The sequence below is a fragment of the Anomaloglossus baeobatrachus genome, chromosome 2 (genome assembly GCF_048569485.1).
Source record: "Anomaloglossus baeobatrachus isolate aAnoBae1 chromosome 2, aAnoBae1.hap1, whole genome shotgun sequence".
NCBI lineage: Eukaryota > Metazoa > Chordata > Amphibia > Anura > Aromobatidae > Anomaloglossus > Anomaloglossus baeobatrachus.
Genome location: NC_134354.1, coordinates 738911611 through 738931295, shown reverse-complemented (window position 1 = coordinate 738931295; position 19685 = coordinate 738911611). Strand labels below are relative to the sequence as shown.

The 19685-nt window shown below is 52.3% G+C and overlaps 1 protein-coding gene across 2 annotated transcripts in view; it reads left to right on the top strand.

Moving 5' to 3' along the window:
- The window catches only part of MPHOSPH8 (M-phase phosphoprotein 8), a 150332-nt gene that overhangs the window by 21562 nt on the left and 109085 nt on the right, over positions 1-19685 (top strand). For both annotated transcript variants that reach the window (XM_075337410.1, XM_075337409.1), the window contains exons 5-7: positions 619-876; positions 1005-1136; positions 1342-1430. In XM_075337410.1, the coding sequence (XP_075193525.1) occupies positions 619-876; positions 1005-1136; positions 1342-1430 (479 nt within the window). The remainder of the gene's footprint in view (positions 1-618; positions 877-1004; positions 1137-1341; positions 1431-19685) is intronic.

Sequence of the window (19685 nt, the reverse complement as noted above, 5' to 3'; positions counted from 1 at the left end):
TTTGCGACCATTCAAAATCGCTCATAGGTGTCACACGGAACGACATCGCTAAAGCAGCCGGATGTGCGTCACAAATTCCGTGACCCCAACGAGATCGCTTGAGCGATGTCGCAGCGTGTAAAGAGGCCTTTACTCCTAAATCAAAACCTACCACACATTTTATTTGAACCCCTAAGGGGTATTCTTCTTTTCATTTAAAGGAAACACCATTTATTTATACAGTAAATACATTTATATTTTATCTAATTTTTTTTAGGTAAAATTGAGGTTGCATTATTTGTGGTGCAATAGATCCATGTACGTGTACAATACAATGGTATATCTAATGGATTAGTCTTACTTGATGCTCACATGCACTAAACAGAAGGTCAGTCTTGTGATCCCCACATATCTGGTGACCCCTGACCTTCAGCTGGTAGTTCCTGCAGGTCATGTGACCAGCATAGTGTTTTGTTCCCAGAAGCTGATTTATTCGGGGCACTCTCCGGATGTATAACCTAATCTGTCCACTTTTGATCTTTTTGCATTGACATCCTTGCCCGGAGGCTGTCTTGCATTTTAGTTTCTCTGACGTGTTTTGTAAAAGTGAACTTGAAATGTAATTTATTGTCTTGTTAGATATCAAGGAGCAGAAAACGGTGTATGATGCCTTCACAATATCTGCTGAAGACCGGGAAGAGTGTATGGAGAGCACAAAGAAGAAGGAAGAGTCCTCCTTTGACTACAGACTTCAGGAAGATTATAGACTGAAGGAGATGAAATCGACGTTGAAAGACAGAAGAAGTACACAAGATGAAGCGGATTCATGGACGTTCGGAACGTCTGAAGGAGATCAGGAGGTTATGGATACCGTGTGTCACCTGCAGGACGGGTCAGGTATGCCAACCAGCTGCTGGGATCTGTACATAAACCAGTGTCCACACAGCCTTACGTTTCATTGCGTTCACAGCCCCCACTATTACACAGGCTCCAATTTCTTACCAGTAGTACTGTGTGTATTGCAGGAGGGCTGGACAGCAAGCCCCTGGTTGTGGGGGTGGGAATGGACCTGCAGCTGGAGTGGATGACCCTGGAGGATTTTCAGAGGCACCTTGATGGATCCGATGAAATCATCCCTAAAGACCCAATATCAAATAGTATGTTTCTACTTATATTATTTTATGTTATATGGAAATTCACCATAAAGTTCATCTATCGTTTAGTCTATAAAACCAACGAGCACTCGGTGCATGGCCGGAAATCTCTGTACCTGGTAATCTCCTTCCTGGTGCAGACAGAGTAAATTTTGAGTGTAGTGACGAGTTCTCATGAACTTCTTTTTTTCCCCTCTTCATTGAAAAGGTGCATTTAAAGAAGCGGTGAAAAACGGTGACTACTTGACCGTAAAATATGCTCTTAAGTCCAATGAGGAGTATAACTTGGACCAGGAGGTAAGACTACTTTTAATTCTACTTCTCCCAGCTATCCTTCTCTTCCCCCCCCCCCCCCCGTCTGTCTGTCTTTGGTTTTTTAACCTGTCACCAGATTTGGTGACTATACCCTGCGGCCACCACTACTGAGCTCTTGTATACAGTATTCTGGAAAACTGTATATAAGAGCCCAGGCCGCTGTGTAGAACGTTAAAAAGGGAAAAAAAAAAAACTCTAGGGGTGGTCCGGTCCGATTGGTGTCACTGCTCATGGCCCGGTGCATCTTCTCACTGGTCCGGCACCTCCTCTCTACTGCGATCTCTGTCCTCCTTCTATCCATCCCAGGCCAGCATCGCGATCCTGCACAGGCGCACTATGAGATCAAAATACTGTAATGTACAGGATCGATGAAAGCTTAAAGACCGCATGCGCACTACAATACTTTGATCTGCCCCTAGCAGGGCAGATTAAAGTGCGCCTGCGCAGGACCGCAATGCCGGTGAGTGTGAATGACGTAGGACGCGTCATGCACACGGGCCTCAGAAGAAGGATGGCCATTGCTGCAGAGAGTAGGAGCTGGACTTGCAGAGCAGAGGCACCCATCTGACCGGACCACATCACATTTGAAGTGAGTTAGATGGTCCTAGGTGACAAAAAATACCCAAAAGTGACACCATTCTAAAAACTGCACTCCTTACAATGCTCAAAATCACATAGAAGAAGTTGGTTTTTTTTTAACCCTTTAGGTACTTCCCAGGAACTAAAGCGATGTGGAAGGAAAAAACGAAAATTTCCCACAAAAAAAAGTTAGTTTTAGCCCCAAATTTTGCATTTTCACAAGGGTGACAAGAGTGCACCACACAATGTATTGTGCAACTTCTCCTGAGTATGCGGATACCTCATATGTGATGGAAATCAATTGTTTGGCTGCAGGGATCAGAAAGGAAGGAGCTCAATTTGGCTGCAGGGATCAGAAAGGAAGGAGCGCAAAATTGACTGGAATAGATAGCGAATGCGTTTCCTTCCGTCTGCACCACCAACAATGAAATGTTTTTCCTAACCATGAAGTCTTTTTCATTCTTCTTCCCAAGGAGAACACACTGGGGTACATGCCCTCTGGTGTTTTGAGGTTTGTCTTTGCAGAGGAATGCTCTGTAAGTATGGTTAGCAAATGGTCCATACGTCCCTCCGTCGGCCCCCAAATAGCATGTCTCTTTTCGAGATGGAGTGACTCAAATGTAGATAGGGAAACCTTGGCCCTTTCTTATTTGGCTTCCCTTACAGACCTACTTAGGGACGTTTCACACATGCAGTGTTTCGCCGAATTCGGCGCACTCCAGTACAGTGTATACAGTTCAATGGCAGCGCGACAAGCTCCGGTCACATGCTGTCATGTGACCGGAGCATGTGACCCGGAGGTTGTCACGCTGCCATTTTCTTCAGCGCTCTATTGGGAGACCCAGACGATTGGGGTATAGCTACTGCCCTCCGGAGGCCACACAAAGCACTACACTAAAAAGTGCAAGGCCCCTCCCCTTCTGGCTATACCCCCCCGTGGTATCACGGGTTCTCCAGTTTTCAAGCTTTGTGCGAAGGAGGTCAGACATCCATGCATAGCTCCACAGATTTTAGTCAGCAGTAGCTGCTGACTATTTCGGATGGAAGAAAAGAGGGCCCATATAGGGCCCCCAGCATGCTCCCTTCTCACCCGTGGATGGTGTTGTAAGGTTGAGGTACCTATTGCTGGTACGGAGGCTGGAGCCCACATGCTGCTTTCCTTCCACATCCCCCTGGGGGGCTCTGAGGAAGTGGGATCCTGCCGGCCTCAAAGCTCTGACGCCGGGCTCCATCCACAGACCCATTTGAACCTGCTGGATACGGAGCTGGAGTACCGTTCAGGGACATGGCCCTGCACCATTACAGGTACTCTGTGTCCCCGTACACACAGGCACAGCACACTCCAGACTTGCTGGGTGTGCTAGTGCGCCGGGGACAGTAAAGGGTTACAGTCACTGCAGCTTTGCTGAGTGACTTTGTGTTTTGGGAACTACCGCGCCGGACGCTCCGGGAGCGGCGGCGCGGCTGGGACTTGTAGTTCGCCGGGGACTGGGCGCCGACCGCGCTTTTACGGCGGCGGCGCTTATAAATCCGGTCCCCGGCTTCTGCGGCCTAGTGCCGCTTCGTTCCCGCCCCCTCCCTGTCACTCAGGGAAGGGGACAGACGCTGAGCAATCAGCAGCGCCGAGGGCTGGAGCCTTTTTACATGCTCCAGCCCTCTCACTGCACACTGTCGGACGCCGGATTCCCGCTCTGCCTTGGGGGCACGCCCACGGCCCGCCCCTCCTCACATGAGCTGGGGAAGAAGCCGGCAGCCATTACTGCAGTCCGAGCTCGGACTTTCGGCACCAAGGCAGGACGGTGGCGATCATACACCCGCTTATAGGCGGGCGGTAAGAGGCACACATAGTGCTGACCACGATATAACTGCAGTGTGTACATGTGTTGTTTTTTACTGCATAGGTCGCTATATGCCCGCTTGGGGAGCGACACATCAGCAGCAGGAAAGCAGGTGTGCTAAGGCACAGGCTTTCTAGGCTGCTTGTATTGCACGACTGAGGTGTTCATTTGTGTTTAGGCTTATATGCTATACATTGCACTGTACAGTCGCTAGTCTTAGCTATATTCTCCTGGAATGGCTAGACTACAGCAGCAGAAAACCAAGGGTGCTGGGGCACAGGTTTTTTTCTATGCTGCTTGTATTGCATGGGCTGCAGTGTGCATTTGTACTTGTGCTTGTATGCTATACATAGCACTGTATGGTCACTCTTCTGGGCCATATTCCCCGAGATGACTAGTCTACAGCAGCAGAAGAGCTGGGGTGCCAGGGCACAGGCTTCTATGCTGCTTGTATTGCATGTGCTGCAGTGTTCATTTGTACTTGTGCTTGTATGCTATACATTGCACTGTAGGGTCACTCTTCTGGGCTATATTCCCCTAGATGACTAGTATACAGCAGCAGAAGAGCAGGGGTGCCAGGGCACAGGCTTCTATGCTGCTTGTATTGCTTGTGCTGCAGTGGTCTTTTGTACTTTATGCCTGTATGCTATACATTGCAATGTACGGTCACCAATCTTGGCTATATACTTCTAGATAGCTAGTCGGCAGCGGCAAAAAAGCAACACAGATTTCAGTGCTGTTTTTACTACATGGGATGCTGTTCATGACACCGTCCCATTGTGTGCATGCTCCCCTGTAGCACGTCGTCTGCCGGGGTCTCTAGCACTTCGTCTGCCGGGGCTCTACTAGTTGTGGCCAAAGAAACCTCCTGTCAACCCTGTCCATGGACAGGGACGGAGTAGTCATAATATAGAGACTTGCACCCATGGGCAATCTACTTGACCAAAAGGCAGCTCTTCAGGGCTTTGATACTGACATCGCTCTCAATCCGGATACACCGGGTGGTAACGCCATACGGAATGATCCTATACCGTCCATCAATGGAAGGTTGGATCTTTCTCCCTCAGCTCCCCCAGTGGAGATAGGAGACGAACAGGAGAAGTTCCTTTTCAGTATCTCACGCAGATATTGAGTTTTTTTTCTGGCCACGCTGACTTCAGAGAAGCAGTCCAGAAACACCACGCTTACCAGATAAGCGTCTTCTCCAAACGTTTTTAGGATACACGTTATCCCTTTTCCCCTGACGTGGTCAGCGCTGGACCCAGGGTCCAAAGGTGGATTCTCCAATCTCCAGGCTTGCATATAGAGCCATAGTTGCACTGGAGATGGGGCTTCACTTAAAGATGCCATTCACAGACAGATGGACTCTGGTTGAAATCTGTCTAGGAGGCTATCGGCGTGTCGGTTGCTCCGGCATCCACAGCCGTATTGGCAACCTAACCTTTTCAGCTGTTCTTGCGCAGCTGACCTTGAGCAGGGACATCTGTACCGCAGAGGCGTCCGTAACCCCGCAATGTCTGCACTGCGACTTACCCTGTTAATACTGTCCTAAAAGTACAGTCGAGGTTTCGGTCCTTCCCAAGCTCCGGCAGGTCCCAATTGTCCTCATGCAAAAGGGCTACAAAACCTCAGACGGGCTCAGATTCCGGCCGGGCTCAATCTCGCCCAAGGAAGGCAGTCGGAGGAACCGCTACCAAGGCGGTCTCCTCAGGACTCTCAGCTCTCTCTCTCTCTCTCCGCATCCGCGGTTGATGGCAGACTCCCCCGCCTTTGGCGACATTTAGCTGCCACAGGTCACAGACCGGTGGGTGACGGACATTGTGCTCACGTGCACAGGACAGTGTTCTGTTCTCGTCCTCCGACTCCATTCTTCAGAACGGCCCCACCTCTCCACCGAGCAGATGCCCTGCTGCAGGCGGTGGACGCTCTAAGAGCAGAAGGAGTGGTGATCCCTGTCCCCCCTCAGGAACGAGGGCGAGGGTTTGTACTCCAATCTCTTTGTGGCTCCAAAAATGGACGGTTCCTTCCGTCCTGTTCTGGTCCTGAAACTGCTCAACGAGCATGCGAACGCCAGGCGGTTCCGGATGGGATCCCTCCGATCCGTCATTGCCTCAATGTCTCGAGGAGACTTCCTTGCCTCAACAGACATCAAAGATGCCTATCTCCACGTGCCAATTGCTACGGAGCACCAACGTTTTCTACGTTTTGTGATAGGAGACGAACATCTTCAGTTCGTAGCTCTGCCATTCAGTCTGGCGACAGCCCCACGGGTGTTCACCAAGGTCATGGCAGCAGTGGTAGCAGTCTTGCACTCTCAGGGACACCCGGTGATCCCGTACTTGGACGATCTACTCGTCAAAGCACCCTCCCTCGAGGCATGCCAACGCAGCCTGAATGTTACGCTGGAGACTCTCCAGACTTTCGGGTGGATCATCAATTTGGCAAGGTCAAATCTGTCTCCGACTCAATCACTAACGTATCTCGGCATGGAGTTTCATACTCTATCAGCCATAGTGAAGCTTCCGCTGAACCAGCAGCGTTCACTGCAGACAGAGGTGCAGTCTCTCCTTCAAGGCCAGTCGCACCCCTTAAGGCGCCTCATGCACTTCCTAAGGAAGATGGTGGCAGCCATCGAGGCAGTTCTCTTTGCGCAGTTTCATCTGCGCCAACGGCAATGGGACATTCTCCGCCAATGGGATGGGCAGTCAACCTCCCTGGACGGGAAGTCTCCCTTTCCCTGACGGCCGAGGACTCTCTGCAATAGTGGCTTATTCCCACCTCATTGTCATAGCCCCCATCCTGGGCAGTGGTCACGACAGATACGAGTCTGTCAGGGTGGGGAGCAGTTTGTCTCCGCCACATGGCTCAGGGGACGTGGACTCAGCAGGAGTCCACCCTTCAGATCGATGTTCTGGAAATCGGGGCAGGGTATCTTACCCTATTAGCTTTCCAGAAGTGGCTAGAAAGAGAGCAGATCCGAATCCAGTCGGACATCTCCACAGCGGTGGCATACATCAACCACCAAGGAGGGACACGCAGTCAGCAGCCTTCCAGGAAGTCCGGCGAATCCTCATGTGGGTGGAGGACACAGCATCCACCATATCCGCAGTTCACATCCCGGGCGTAGAAAACTGGGAAGCAGACTTCCTCAGTCGCCAGGGCATGGACGCGGGGGAATGGTCCCTTCACCCGGACGTGTTTCAGGAAATCTGTTGCCGCTGGGGGGTGCCGGACGTCGACCTAATGGCGTCTCGGCACACCAACAAGGTCCCGGCATTTATGGCACGATCGCGCGATCACAGAGCTCTGGCGGCAGACGCCTTAGTGCAAGATTGGTCGCAGTTCCGGCTCACATATGTGTTTCCACCTCTGGCACTCTTGCCCAGAGTACTGCGCAAAAATCAGATCCGATTGCAGCCGCGTCATACTCGTCGCACCAGACTGGCCGAGGAGATCGTGGTACCCGGATCTGTGGCATCTCACGGTCGGCTGACCGGGGTCACTACCAGACCGACCAGACTTACTGTCTCAAGGGCCGTTTTCTCCATCGGAATTCTGCGGCCCTGAACCTGACTGTGTGGCCTTTGTGTCCTGGATCCTAGCGTCTTCAGGATTATCCCAAGGGGTCGTTGCCACCATGAGACAGGCTAGGAAGCCCACGTCTGCTAAGATCTACCACAGAACGTGGAAGATTTTCTTAATCTGGTGCTCTACTCAGGGAGTGTCTCCCTGGCCATTTGCATTGCCTACTTTTCTTTCCTTACTACAATAGGAGTTAGAAAAGGGCTTGTCGCTAGACTCCCTCAAAGGGCAAGTCTCAGCACTATCCGTGTTTTTTCAGAAGCGTCTAGCACGTCTTTCTAAGGTGCGCACGTTCCCGCAGGGGGTTTGTCATATCGTACCCCCGTACAAGCGGCCGTTAGATCCATGGGATCTGAACAGGGTTCTAGTTGCTCTCCAGAAGCCGCCTTTCGAGCCTCTGAAGGAAGTTTCCTTTTCTCGCCTGTCACAGAAGGTGGCGTTTCTCGTTGCGATCACATCGCTTCGGCGAGTGTCTGAGCTGGCAGCTCTGTCATCCAAGGCTCCCTTCCTGGTGTTTCACCAGGACAAGGTAGTGCTGCGCATCATTCCGGAGTTTCTCCCTAAGGTCGTATCCTCGTTTCATCTTAATCAGGATATCTCCTTACCGTCCTTTTGCACTCATCCGGTTCACCGGTATGAGAATGTTTACGTTTGCTAGATCTGGTGAGAGCACTCAGAATCTACATTTCCCGCACGGCGCCCATACGCCGTTCCGATGCCCTTGTCGCTGGTACGCGCAAGAGGTTGCAGGCTTCTAAAGCCACCCTGGCTCGATGGATCAAAGAACCAATTCTGGAAGCCTACCGTTCTGCAGGGCTTCCGGTTCTTTCAGGGCTGAAAGCCCATTCAACCAGAGCCGTGGGTGCGTCCTGGGCGCTACGACACCAGGCTTCGGCTCAACAGGTGTGCCAGGCAGCTACCTGGTCGAGTCTGCACACTTTCACCAAACATTATCAGGTGCATACCTATGCTTCGGCGGATGCCAGCTTAGGTAGAAGAGTCCTGCAGGCGGCAGTGACATCCCCGTAGGGGAGGGCTGTTTTGCAGCTCTAACATGAGGTATCTCTTTACCCACCCAGGGACAGCTTTTGGACGTCCCAATCGTCTGGGTCTCCCAATAGAGCGCTGAAGAAGAAGGGAATTTTGTTACTTACCGTAAATTCCTTTTCTTCTAGCTCTTATTGGGAGACCCAGCACCCGCCCTGTTGTCCTTTGGGATTTCTTGGTTGTTTGCGGGTACACATGTTGTTCATGTTGAACGGTTTTTCAGTTCTCCGACGTTATTCGGAGTTAATTTGTTTAAACCAGTTATTGGCTTCCTCCTTCTTGCTTTGGCACTAAAACTGGAGAACCCGTGATACCACGGGGGGGTATAGCCAGAAGGGGAGGGGCCTTGCACTTTTTAGTGTAGTGCTTTGTGTGGCCTCCGGAGGGCAGTAGCTATACCCCAATCGTCTGGGTCTCCCAATAAGAGCTAGAAGAAAAGGAATTTACGGTAAGTAACAAAATTCCCTTCTTACTGCATCACACTACTGTAGAGTGCCGAATCCGGCAAACTGGCGAAAAGCTGGATGTGTGAAACTAGCCTTAATAAGATGTGTTCGCTGCGTCTTGGGTCAGCAGTGCCTGCTCAACTCATCTTCATGATCTTCAACATGGCTTATCATCAAAAGATTTTTAATAAGGTCGTCTTCTGGATTACAGCACACTGCTAACTTCTTTTTATGAGTCTTCTTTCCATTCGGCACAAGTTGAAGCCAATTTGTTGGTTGTTTGGTGCTCCACTTTGCTTAGACCCTGTCTGTAGAGCCGGCGTAAAATAAAAAAAAAAAAACTTGGTGTCCTTTCGCAGGGGACAGGCTCTTTGTTAGGTGCCCACATGAGATCATCAAGCAAGGGGCAAAAGTGCTCTGCTTCCCTAGAACTGGACATGCTCTCCGCCAGCTATGCGATCCCAGAGGACTCTCATTTTTCTACGCTTTTTCTTTTGCAGATGACAAGAAATCCTCCGCACACTCCAATTCCAGGCAGCCCTCTATCAAGGTGGCTAACCTGGGTGGTTGGGTTTTCCGTCTTCCTTTTTTTGAGCCAGATTGTCTCACTTGTAAATGGAGACTTGGTGGTTCTGCTCTAGCTTGTCCACGGTCCTGTGTCTCCCGATGCTGTTAACATGAAAACTGGATTTTAGTACATGGTGTAAAGTCCCTTTCTGATTGAATACTTTGAGGGAACACCGCTCACAACCTAGTCCTTTAGCTCGTTCTTCTGGGGGTCAGCTCTGGTTACTGATTTTCTTCATTGCTCTCAGGTGATGTGGGTACCTGGTTGTTTCTTGTCATAGAATTTGTCGTCCACCCCCCCACCCCCCTCTAGTTTTTGGGTTGTTCTCCTGCTTTTGACACTAAACTGAGCTGCCTAAAGTCCTTAAAGAGGGTACTCCACCAGGAATCGATCCTATTACCTAGTGTCCAGCCTTATAGTGGAAGGTTGTACACCCACAGGTCTGTGTCGTTCCCCACCCACCCCCCTACCCCACCCCTCCCCCCGTGTATTCAAGAAAGGGATTTTATGGCAATTTCAAATACTTAGTTATGTGGTCATTTCCATTTTTGAGGTTTAATGTATGGGACTGAAATAATTTCTACAGTATTTAGATTTAGAGTGTAAACTAGGCCTGTGTTCTCACGGCCTTAACCCCCTTCACCCCCAAGAGATTTTTCGTTTTTCTGGGATTTTTTTTTCTTTATCGTTCCTATGGGAGACCCAGACCATGGGGTGTATAGCTTCTGCCTCCGGAGGACACACAAAGTACTACACTCAAAACGTGTAGCTCCTCCCTCCTAGCATATACACCCCCTGCTAGCCAGTCCTAGCCAGTTCAATGCTTTGTGTTTCAGGAGGTCACACACACATGCATTCTCTGATTTTTGATTTTTCCTTTTGGATCAAAGATTTGGAAGAAAAGCGGGTCCAGCTGGACTCCCGGCATGTCCCTTCTCACCCCACTGTGTCGGCGGTGCTGTTAAGGTTGATTTTTCCAAGGCTGGAGCCTTCTCATGCCGCGCTCCTTCACCATCCCATGGGGCTCTGGCTTGAAGTGGGAGCCAACACGGTTCTCACTGCTTTGCAGGAGACCGGTCTCCATCCGCAGCCCTTTTTCAGGATCCTGCTGGACGGAGCGATCACCCCCCAGGGACCTGGCAACCTGCGTCTCACAAGCTAAGTATATGAGACGTTATTACCACAGAAAGTGGTCTTTCCAGGGGTCCTTTATACTTTATTTATTGGGGAGAGTGTGTTTTATGTTTGTGTTAACATTTCCGGCCGGTTCTCCAGTTTTCACTGGAGAACCGCGCCGATGGTGCCTGCACGCCGGCCGCATGTTTAAATCTAGGCCCCGGCTTCGCCTGAGGCCTAGTTTCGGTTTCCACTGCCTCTGCATGTCAGTCATGCAGAGGGACAGTGTGGCTAAGCCCAGCGGCTGTGCAGCACAGGGAAGGGACACTCCTCACTGAGGAAGGATTCCCTCCCCTGGCTACCTCATTTGCCGCTCTCTGAGTAGGCCCCGCCCCCTCTCCTCGCTCCGGTCGCCATTTTCTCAGCGTTCTCTGTGCCTGCATAGGCACAGAGATTCCACATTGTGACAAGTGGGGGCCTGGGCTGAGGGACTGGAGGGCACAGAAATGTCTGTTTTAAACGATCTGGCAGCCACAACCTCCGGTTTGTGCAGCTGCTTATTTTATCTGTTTATATATGCTGGGGGCCATTCTAGGACAGAGCCCCCTCCTCTGCAGCATGTCTCACATCAGAGCAAGGCTGCAAGGCTGTTTTTATTATGCACTGCATGTAGTCTCGTACGGCTGTACCGAGCTCATAAGCACAGTGGCCCCTCAGCCTGGAGGCTCATCAGTGGTCCCTCCAGCTGCTCCGGCTTCGGTGGCTGACCCCCGGTTTGGCTAGAATCCGCTCTTTCCAGGGGTCGGCTGTCCCGGAATCTGCTGAGCATGCATTAGCCCCCTTCTCAGGGCGTTTTCTGCTACAGCTCGCTCAGCAAAGCTCACAGAGGACTCTCCTTCTGGTCTCAGACCCCGTCCTCCTGACATGGAGACGCAGGGTCCCCTGTCCTTCCCCGCCCCGCAGCTCTGATTCACGAGCTGACTCACCGGACGGGGAGGATGTCTCTACCAGGGGCTCGGACGCTACTTTATGTACCATTGATCCGTCCGTAGGTGACGCAGATGCTAATGATTGGATTGCGTCCATTATACTTGTACTGGACCTCCATCCGCCTGTATCAGGGGAGTATTCCCCGCTGGCAGAAAGGCATCAGTATACCTTAAACAGGACAAGGAGTGTGTTCCTTAACCACTCCAGTTTTCAGCCCACTGTGTCCAAGCCCACAGCCTGTCCTGTCAGACCCCAAAGCGGGGTTCTGATGACTGTTTCCCCCTCCCATCAGAGGTGGTCAAGGAGTGAGCTCATTCGCCAAGGGTGGTCCCTCCGGTGTCTAGACTTTCAGCCCGGATAGTTGTATCAGTGGCTGACGGCACCTCTATAAGGATCCCACTGTACATTAATTTTGTACTGGACCTCAATCCGCCGGAGTTACCTTGCCTAGGAGAACACAGAGTGTGTTCCTTAACCACTCCAGTTTTCAGGCCACCGTGACCAAGCCCAGGGTCCGCTCTGACAGTCGCTTCCCATGAAGCGTGGTTCTGAGGACTGTTTTTCCCTTTCCACCAGTGGTGGTCAAGGAGTGGGCTCATTCACCAAAGGTGGTTCAGCCCGGACCGTTATGTCAGTGGCTGATGGCTCCTCACTTAAGGTTCTGCGGCCCGCCAGGTTGTCCTTCTGGCCAAATCTGTATGGGGGCGGCAGGAGCTTCGTTCTCCTCAGCTTTACAGCAGTGCGGGTTTTTTTGTAGCCTTCTCTGCTTCTCTAGAGGAGATGCATTCCCTCACAGGGACTCTATGCCCGAAATGGTTGCCTGAACTTCCAGACTTCAGTCTTTTCATCCTATGCCATGTCTGCCATGCTGGACACCGCACTGCGGTGGCTTCGGCTAATTTCCTCGCTATCCGCAGGCTCCTGTGGCTTCGGAAATGGAAGGCAGATGCCTCTATAGAAGTTCCTTGCTGGGCTCCCTTTTGTTGGGACCAGTCTCTTCGGAACCAACTGGATGAAATTAAGGAAGCTCTTGGCGGGAAGAGTTCTTCCATGCCACAAACCTAAACCAGGAAACCTGTCCAGGGCAGGAATCAGTTGAGGTTTCGTTTTTTCTTTGTCGCTCCATTGGGAGACCCAGACAATTGGGTGTATAGCTTCTGCCTCCGGAGGCCACACAAAGTATTACACTTAAAAGTGTAAAGCCCCTCCCCTTCTGCCTATACACCCCCCCGTGCATCACGGGCTCCTCAGTTTTTATGCTTTGTGCGAAGGAGGCACACATGCACGCATAGCTCCACAATTTAGTCAGCAGCAGCTGCTGACTATATCGGATGGAAGAAAAGAGGGCCCATAACAGGGCCCCCGGCATGCTCCCTTCTCACCCCACTCTGGTCGGCGGTGCTGTTAAGGTTGAGGTACCCATTGCGGGTACATAGGCCAGAGCCACATGCTGTTTTCCTTTCCCATCCCTTAAGGGCTCTGGGTGAAGTGGGATCCTAATCGGTCTCCAGGCACTGGGACCGTGCTCCCTCCGCAGCCCCTGGGGAATCTGCTGGACAGGAGCCGGGTATCGTCAGGGACAAGGCCCTGCTACTGTGAGGTACTCTGTGTCCCCTTGGGGACGGCGCATGGAGCGCTTGTGTCATACACGCTGCAGCACTGCTGGGTGTGTTAGTGCGCCGGGACTACCGCGCTGACCGCGCTTATTTGCCGGCCGCGCTTATAACTTTAGTCCCCGGCTTTTGCGGCCTAGTACCGCATATTCCCGCCCCCGGGCCTGCCAGTCAGGGTAAGGGTGGAACGCTGCACAGGACGTCAGCGCTGAGGGCTGGAGCATACTTTGTGTCCTCCTCCCCCCTCACTGAGCACCGTGGGGCACCAGATTCCCGCACTTTCTAGGGCACGCCCACGGCCCCCTCCTCCTCCTCACAGAACGCCGGCAGCCATTCCTGTCAGCACGTCTGAAGCTGGAGAGGAGAGACGGCTCTGGGAGGCCCAGGCAGGGACTCTGGTGGTCACACAACCGCTTTGGGCGGTCGGTAAGCAGCACCTGTTTCTAGGTGCTGGCCCCCCTGGTGCCGAAGTGTGTGTATATATATATATATATATATATATATATATATATATATATATATATATATATATATATATATATATATATATATATATATATATATATATATATATATATATATATATATATATATATATATGCTAATATGCTATACATTTAGTCTGTACGGTCGCACTGTTGATTTTTGGCTATATACCCTCCTGGATTGTACTCAGTGGAGACAACAGCATGTCGTCCGCAAAAAGCAAGGGTGCCAAAGCACAGGCTTACTTTGCAACCTGTACCTCATGTGCGGCTATACTACCGGCAGGTTCCACCCACCCTCATTGTGTGCAATGCTCTGCCCCTGTGGCACTTACTCAGCCGAAGCCTCTGCTAATGGTGGCCCAAGTGGAACCACCTGCTACCACTGTCCAGGTGACAGGGACGGAGTTTGCAGTATTTGCTGACAAACTTTCTGAGAGTATGGATAAATTGTCTGCTAAGATACTAGAAGCCTTGCAGTCCAGGCCGGTAACACAGGCCCCGGGCACTGTTGAATCATTGACCCCAGGCCCCCCTCGGTTGGAGCAGCAAAGTGCTCCTGGGGTGACTCATAGGTCCCAGGGTGAGGTCTCTGACACGGACCGCAGTCCCAGACCGCCTAAGCGGGCTCGCTGGGAGATTCCCTCGACTTCATCACACTGCTCAGGGTCTCAGCAGGACTCTCTAGAGGATGAAGCGGAGGTGGCAGATCAGGATTCTGATCCTGAGGCCGCTCTCAACCTAGATACACCTGAAGGAGACGCCATAGTGAATGACCTTATAGCGTCCATCAATCAGGTGTTGGAGCTTTCTCCCCCAGCTCCTCCAATTGAGGAGTCAGCTTCTCAGCAGGAGAAATTCCGTTTTAGATTTCCCAAGCGTACAATGAGTACGTTTCTGGATCACTCCGACTTCAGAGAGGCAGTCCAGAAACACCGAGCTTGTCCAGATAAGCGCTTTTCTAAGCGCCTTAAGGACACACGTTATCCCTTCCCCCCTGACGTTGTCAAGGGTTGGGCTCAGTGTCCCAAGGTGGATCCTCCAGTCTCCAGACTGGCGGCTAGATCCATAGTTGCCGTGGAAGATGGGGCTTCACTCAAAGATGCCACTGACAGACAGATGGAGCTCTGGTTGAAATCCATCTATGAAGCTATCGGCGCGTCCTTTGCTCCGGCATTCGCAGCCGTATGGGCACTCCAAGCTATCTCAGCTTGTCACTCGCAGATTAATGCAGTCACACGTGCCTCTGCTCCGCAGGTGGTGTCCTTAACCTCTCAGGCGTCGGCGTTTGCGTCCTACGCCATTAATGCTGTCCTGGACTCTGCGAGCCGTACGGCGGTAGCTTCCGCCAATTCGGTGGCAGTCCGCAGGGCCATGTGGCTACGTGAATGGAAGGCAGACTCAGCTTCCAAAAAGTTCTTAACCGGTTTGCCATTTTCCGGCGACCGCCTGTTTGGTGAGCGATTGGATGAAATCATTAAGCAATCCAAGGGAAAGGACTCATCCTTACCACAGTCCAAACCAAACAGACCTCAACAACGGAAGGTACAGTCGAGGTTTCGGTCCTTTCGGCCCGCGGGCAGGTCTCAATTCTCCTCGTCCAACAGGCCACAGGGACTCCGATTCATGGCGGTCTAAGTCACGTCCTAAAAAGACCGCCGGAGGAACCGCTCCCAAAGCGGCCTCCTCATGACTTTCGGCCTCTTCACACCGCATCCTCGGTCGGTGACAGGCTCTCCCGCTTTTGCGACGCCTGGCTGCCACATGTCCAAGACCGATGGGTGAGAGACATTCTGTCTCACGGTTACAGGATAGAGCTCAGCTCTCGTCCTCCGACTCGTTTCTTCAGAACATCTCCGCCCCCCGAGCGAGCCGATGCTCTTCGTCAGGCGGTGTGCACTCTGAAGGCAGAAGGAGTGGTGATCCCTGTTCCTCTTCAGCAACAGGGTCACGGTTTTTACTCCAACTTGTTTGTGGTGCCAAAAAAGGACGGATCTTTCCGTCCTGTTCTGGACCTCAAACTGCTCAACAAACACGTAAAAACCAGGCGGTTCCGGATGGAATCGCTCCGCTCCGTCATCGCCTCATTGTCCCAAGGAGATTTCCTAGCATCAATCGACATCAAAGATGCTTATCTCCACGTACCGATTGCACCAGAGCATCAGCGCTTCCTGCGTTTCGCCATAGGGGACGAACACCTTCAGTTCGTGGCACTGCCTTTCGGCCTGGCGACAGCCCCACGGGTCTTCACCAAGGTCATGGCAACAGTAGTTGCAGTCCTACACTCTCAGGGACACTCGGTGATCCCTTACTTAGACGATCTGCTTGTCAAGGCACCCTCTCAAGTGGCATGCCAACACAGCCTGAACATTGCTCTGGAGACTCTCCAGAGATTCGGGTGGATCATCAATTTCCCAAAGTCAAATCTGACACCGGCCCAATCACTGACATATCTTGGCATGGAGTTTCATACTCTCTCAGCGATGGTGAAGCTTCCGCTGGACAAACAGCGTTCACTACAGACAGGGGTGCAATCTCTCATTCAAGGCCAGTCACACCCCTTGAGGCGCCTCATGCACTTCCTAGGGAAGATGGTAGCAGCAATGGAGGCAGTTCCTTTCTTCAGCGCTCTATTGGGAGACCCAGACGATTGGGGTATAGCTACTGCCCTCCGGAGGCCACACAAAGCACTACACCAAAAGTGCAAGGCCCCTCCCCTTCTGGCTATACCCCCCCGTGGTATCACGGGTACTCCAGTTTTAGCTTTGTGTGCGAAGGAGGTCAGACATTCCATGCATAGCTCCACAGATTTTAGTCAGCAGTAGCTGCTGACTAGTTCGGATGGAAGAAAAGAGGGCCCATATAGGGCCCCCAGCATGCTCCCTTCTCACCCCTGGATGGTGTTGTAAGGTTGAGGTACCTATTGCTGGTACAGGGCTGGAGCCTCACATGCTGTTTTCCTTCCACATCCCCTTGGGGGCTCTGTGGAAGTGGGATCCTGCCGGCCTCAAAGCTCTGACGCCGGGCTCCATCCACAGACCCATAGAACCTGGTGGATGCCGAGCAGGAGTACCATCAGGGACCGGGCCCTGCATCATACAGGTACTCTGTGTCCCCGGCAGGCACAGACACACCCCGGGCTGGCTGGGTGTTGTAGTGCGCCGGGGACCGTACACTGAGCTGGTGTTCCTACAGTTATCTGGGGGACTTTGTGTTCTGGGAACGCAGCGCCGACCCTCACTGGACCGGGCGGCGCTGCTGTGACTTGTGGTGCGCCGGGGATACGCCGACCGCGCTTTTACGGCGGCGGCGTTTATAACTCTAGTCCCCGGCTTTTGGGCCTAGGACGCCGGCAGCTCCGATCGTTCCCGCCCCCACCCTGTCAATCAGGGTAGGGGAGAGACGCTGTTTCACGGCAGCGAGGAGGGCTGGAGCCTGATTTACATGCTCCAGCCCTCTCACTAGGCACAGAGGGAAGCAGGCTTCCCGCTCTTGGTCAGGAACGCCCAGGGCCCGCCCCCCTTCCTCTCTCAGGACGCCGGCAGCCATTACATGCATGTCTGGCTGGAGGAAGGACGCAAGGCTCTGGGAGACCTAGACTGAGGGGCTTTGGGAGACCACACACCCGCTCTTAAGCGGGCGGTAAGCGGCTTTTCAGCTGGCCCCTCTAGTGCCTTACTGTGTATTAGTGTACTGTGTCACTGGACATAGATATTTATTGATTTCTTGCACTGTGAGGTCGCTTCCTGGCTGAATACCCCAGATCGCTCTGAGGAGGCAGCAACATGTCATCCACAAGACGCAAAGCTGCCAAGGCTAGGGCTGTGTGCACTGCGTGTGCTGCATGTGGGGCTGCTCTACCAGCAGGCTCCAAGGACCCCCATTGTGTGCAATGCTCAGATCCGGTGCTGCTTCGCCAGCCGGAGTCAGGAGAGATAGTGACCCAGGCTGAGACGCCTGTAAGTCCTGCCCCGGTGTCAGGGACAGACTTTGCAGTTTTTGCGGTTAATATGTCTGTGACTATGGCAAAAATCCTGGAAACTTTGCAATCCATGCCTGGGGCTCAGTCTATGGACACGGCGAGGTCTATGTCCTCTAATCCTCCGCAGTTGGATTTAATCCAGACTGCAAGGGGGTCCCCGGCTTCTCAGGATGAGTATAATGACTCAGATGATTGCCCCAGCCACCCCAAGCGGGCTCGCTGGGAAAGACCCTCAACGTCATCACACTGCTCAGGGTCTCAGCGCAATCAGTCTCCCTGTGATGTGTCTGAAGAGAGTGATCAGGAGTCTAATCCTGGAACCCCTCTCAATCTGGATACCCCGGATGGGGACGCCATGGTAAACGATCTTATCTCAGCCATCAATAGGCTGTTAGATATTTCTCCCCCAGCCCCTTCAGCAGAAGAGGCAGCGGCAGAGCAGGAGAAGTTTCGTTTCCTCTATCCCAAGCGTAAATTAAGTGCTCTGTTGGATCACTCTGACTTCAGAGAATCAATCCAGAAACACGACGCTCATCCAGAAAAGCGTTTCTCTAAACGTTCTAAGGATACACGTTATCCTTTCCCCCCTGATGTGGTCAAGCGCTGGACCCAGTGTCCAAAGGTGGACCCCCCGATTTCCAAGCTTGCAGCTAGATCCATAGTTGCAGTGGAGGATGGCGCTTCACTTAAGGATGCCAATGACAGACAGATGGACCTCTGGTTAAAATCTGTCTATGAAGCTATCGGCGCGTCGTTTGCTCCAGCATTCGCAGCCGTATGGGCACTCCAAGCTATTTCAGCTGGTTTAGCAAAAGTGGATGCTATCATACATCCAGCGGTGCCGCAAGTGGCGTCCCTTACCTCGCAGATGTCTGCGTTTGCCTCTTACGCTATCAATGCGGTCCTAGAATCTACCAGCCGCACCTCAATGGCGTCTGCCAATTCGGTAGTTTTGCGCAGGGCATTGTGGTTAAAGGACTGGAAAGCAGATGCTGGTTCCAAAAAATGTTTAACCAGCTTGCCTTTATCTAGAGATAGACTGTTTGGCGAGCCATTGGCTGACATCATTAAACAGTCCAAGGGTAAAGACTCCTCTTTACCCCAGCCCAGATCAAGCAAACCTCAGCAGAGAAAGTGGCAGCAGAAGTTTCAGTCCTTTCGAGGTTCGGGCAAAACACAATTCTCCTCGTCCAAAGGGACTCAGAGGATGCAAAGAAACTCAGATTCCTGGCGGGCTCACTCACGCCCCAAGAAAGCAAATGGAGGAACCGCTTCCAAAGCGGCTACCTCATGACTTCCAGTCCCCTCCCTCCGCATCTCCGGTCGGGGGCAGGCTCTCCCGCTTTTACGACACTTGGATGTCACAGGTCAAAGACCGGTGGGTGACAGACATTTTGTCGCGCGGGTACAGAATCGAGTTCAGTTCTCGTCCTCCAGCTCGGTTCTTCAGAACCTCCCCACATCCAGACCGTGTAGATGTCCTGCGGCAGGCGGTGGACTCCCTAAGAGCGGAAGGAGTAGTGGTTCCTGTACCGTCTCAGGAACAAGGGAGAGGGTTTTACTCCAATCTCTTTGTGGTGCCAAAAAAGGACGGCTCGTTCCGTCCTGTTCTGGACCTAAAACTGCTCAACAAACATGTGCACGCCAGACGGTTCCGGATGGAAACCCTCCGTTCTGTCATTGCCTCAATGTCTCAAGGAGACTTCCTTGCCTCAATAGACATCAAAGATGCTTATCTCCACGTGCCAATTGCTACAGAACATCAACGTTTTCTACGTTTTGTGATAGGAGACGACCATCTTCAGTTCGCAGCTCTGCCATTCGGTCTGGCGACAGCCCCCCGGGTCTTCACCAAGGTCATGGCGGCGGTGGTAGCAGTCTTGCACTCTCAGGGACACTCGGTGATCCCTTACCTAGACGATCTACTTGTCAAGGCACCCTCTCAAGAGGCATGCCAACTCAGTCTACAGGCTACGCTGGAGACTCTCCAG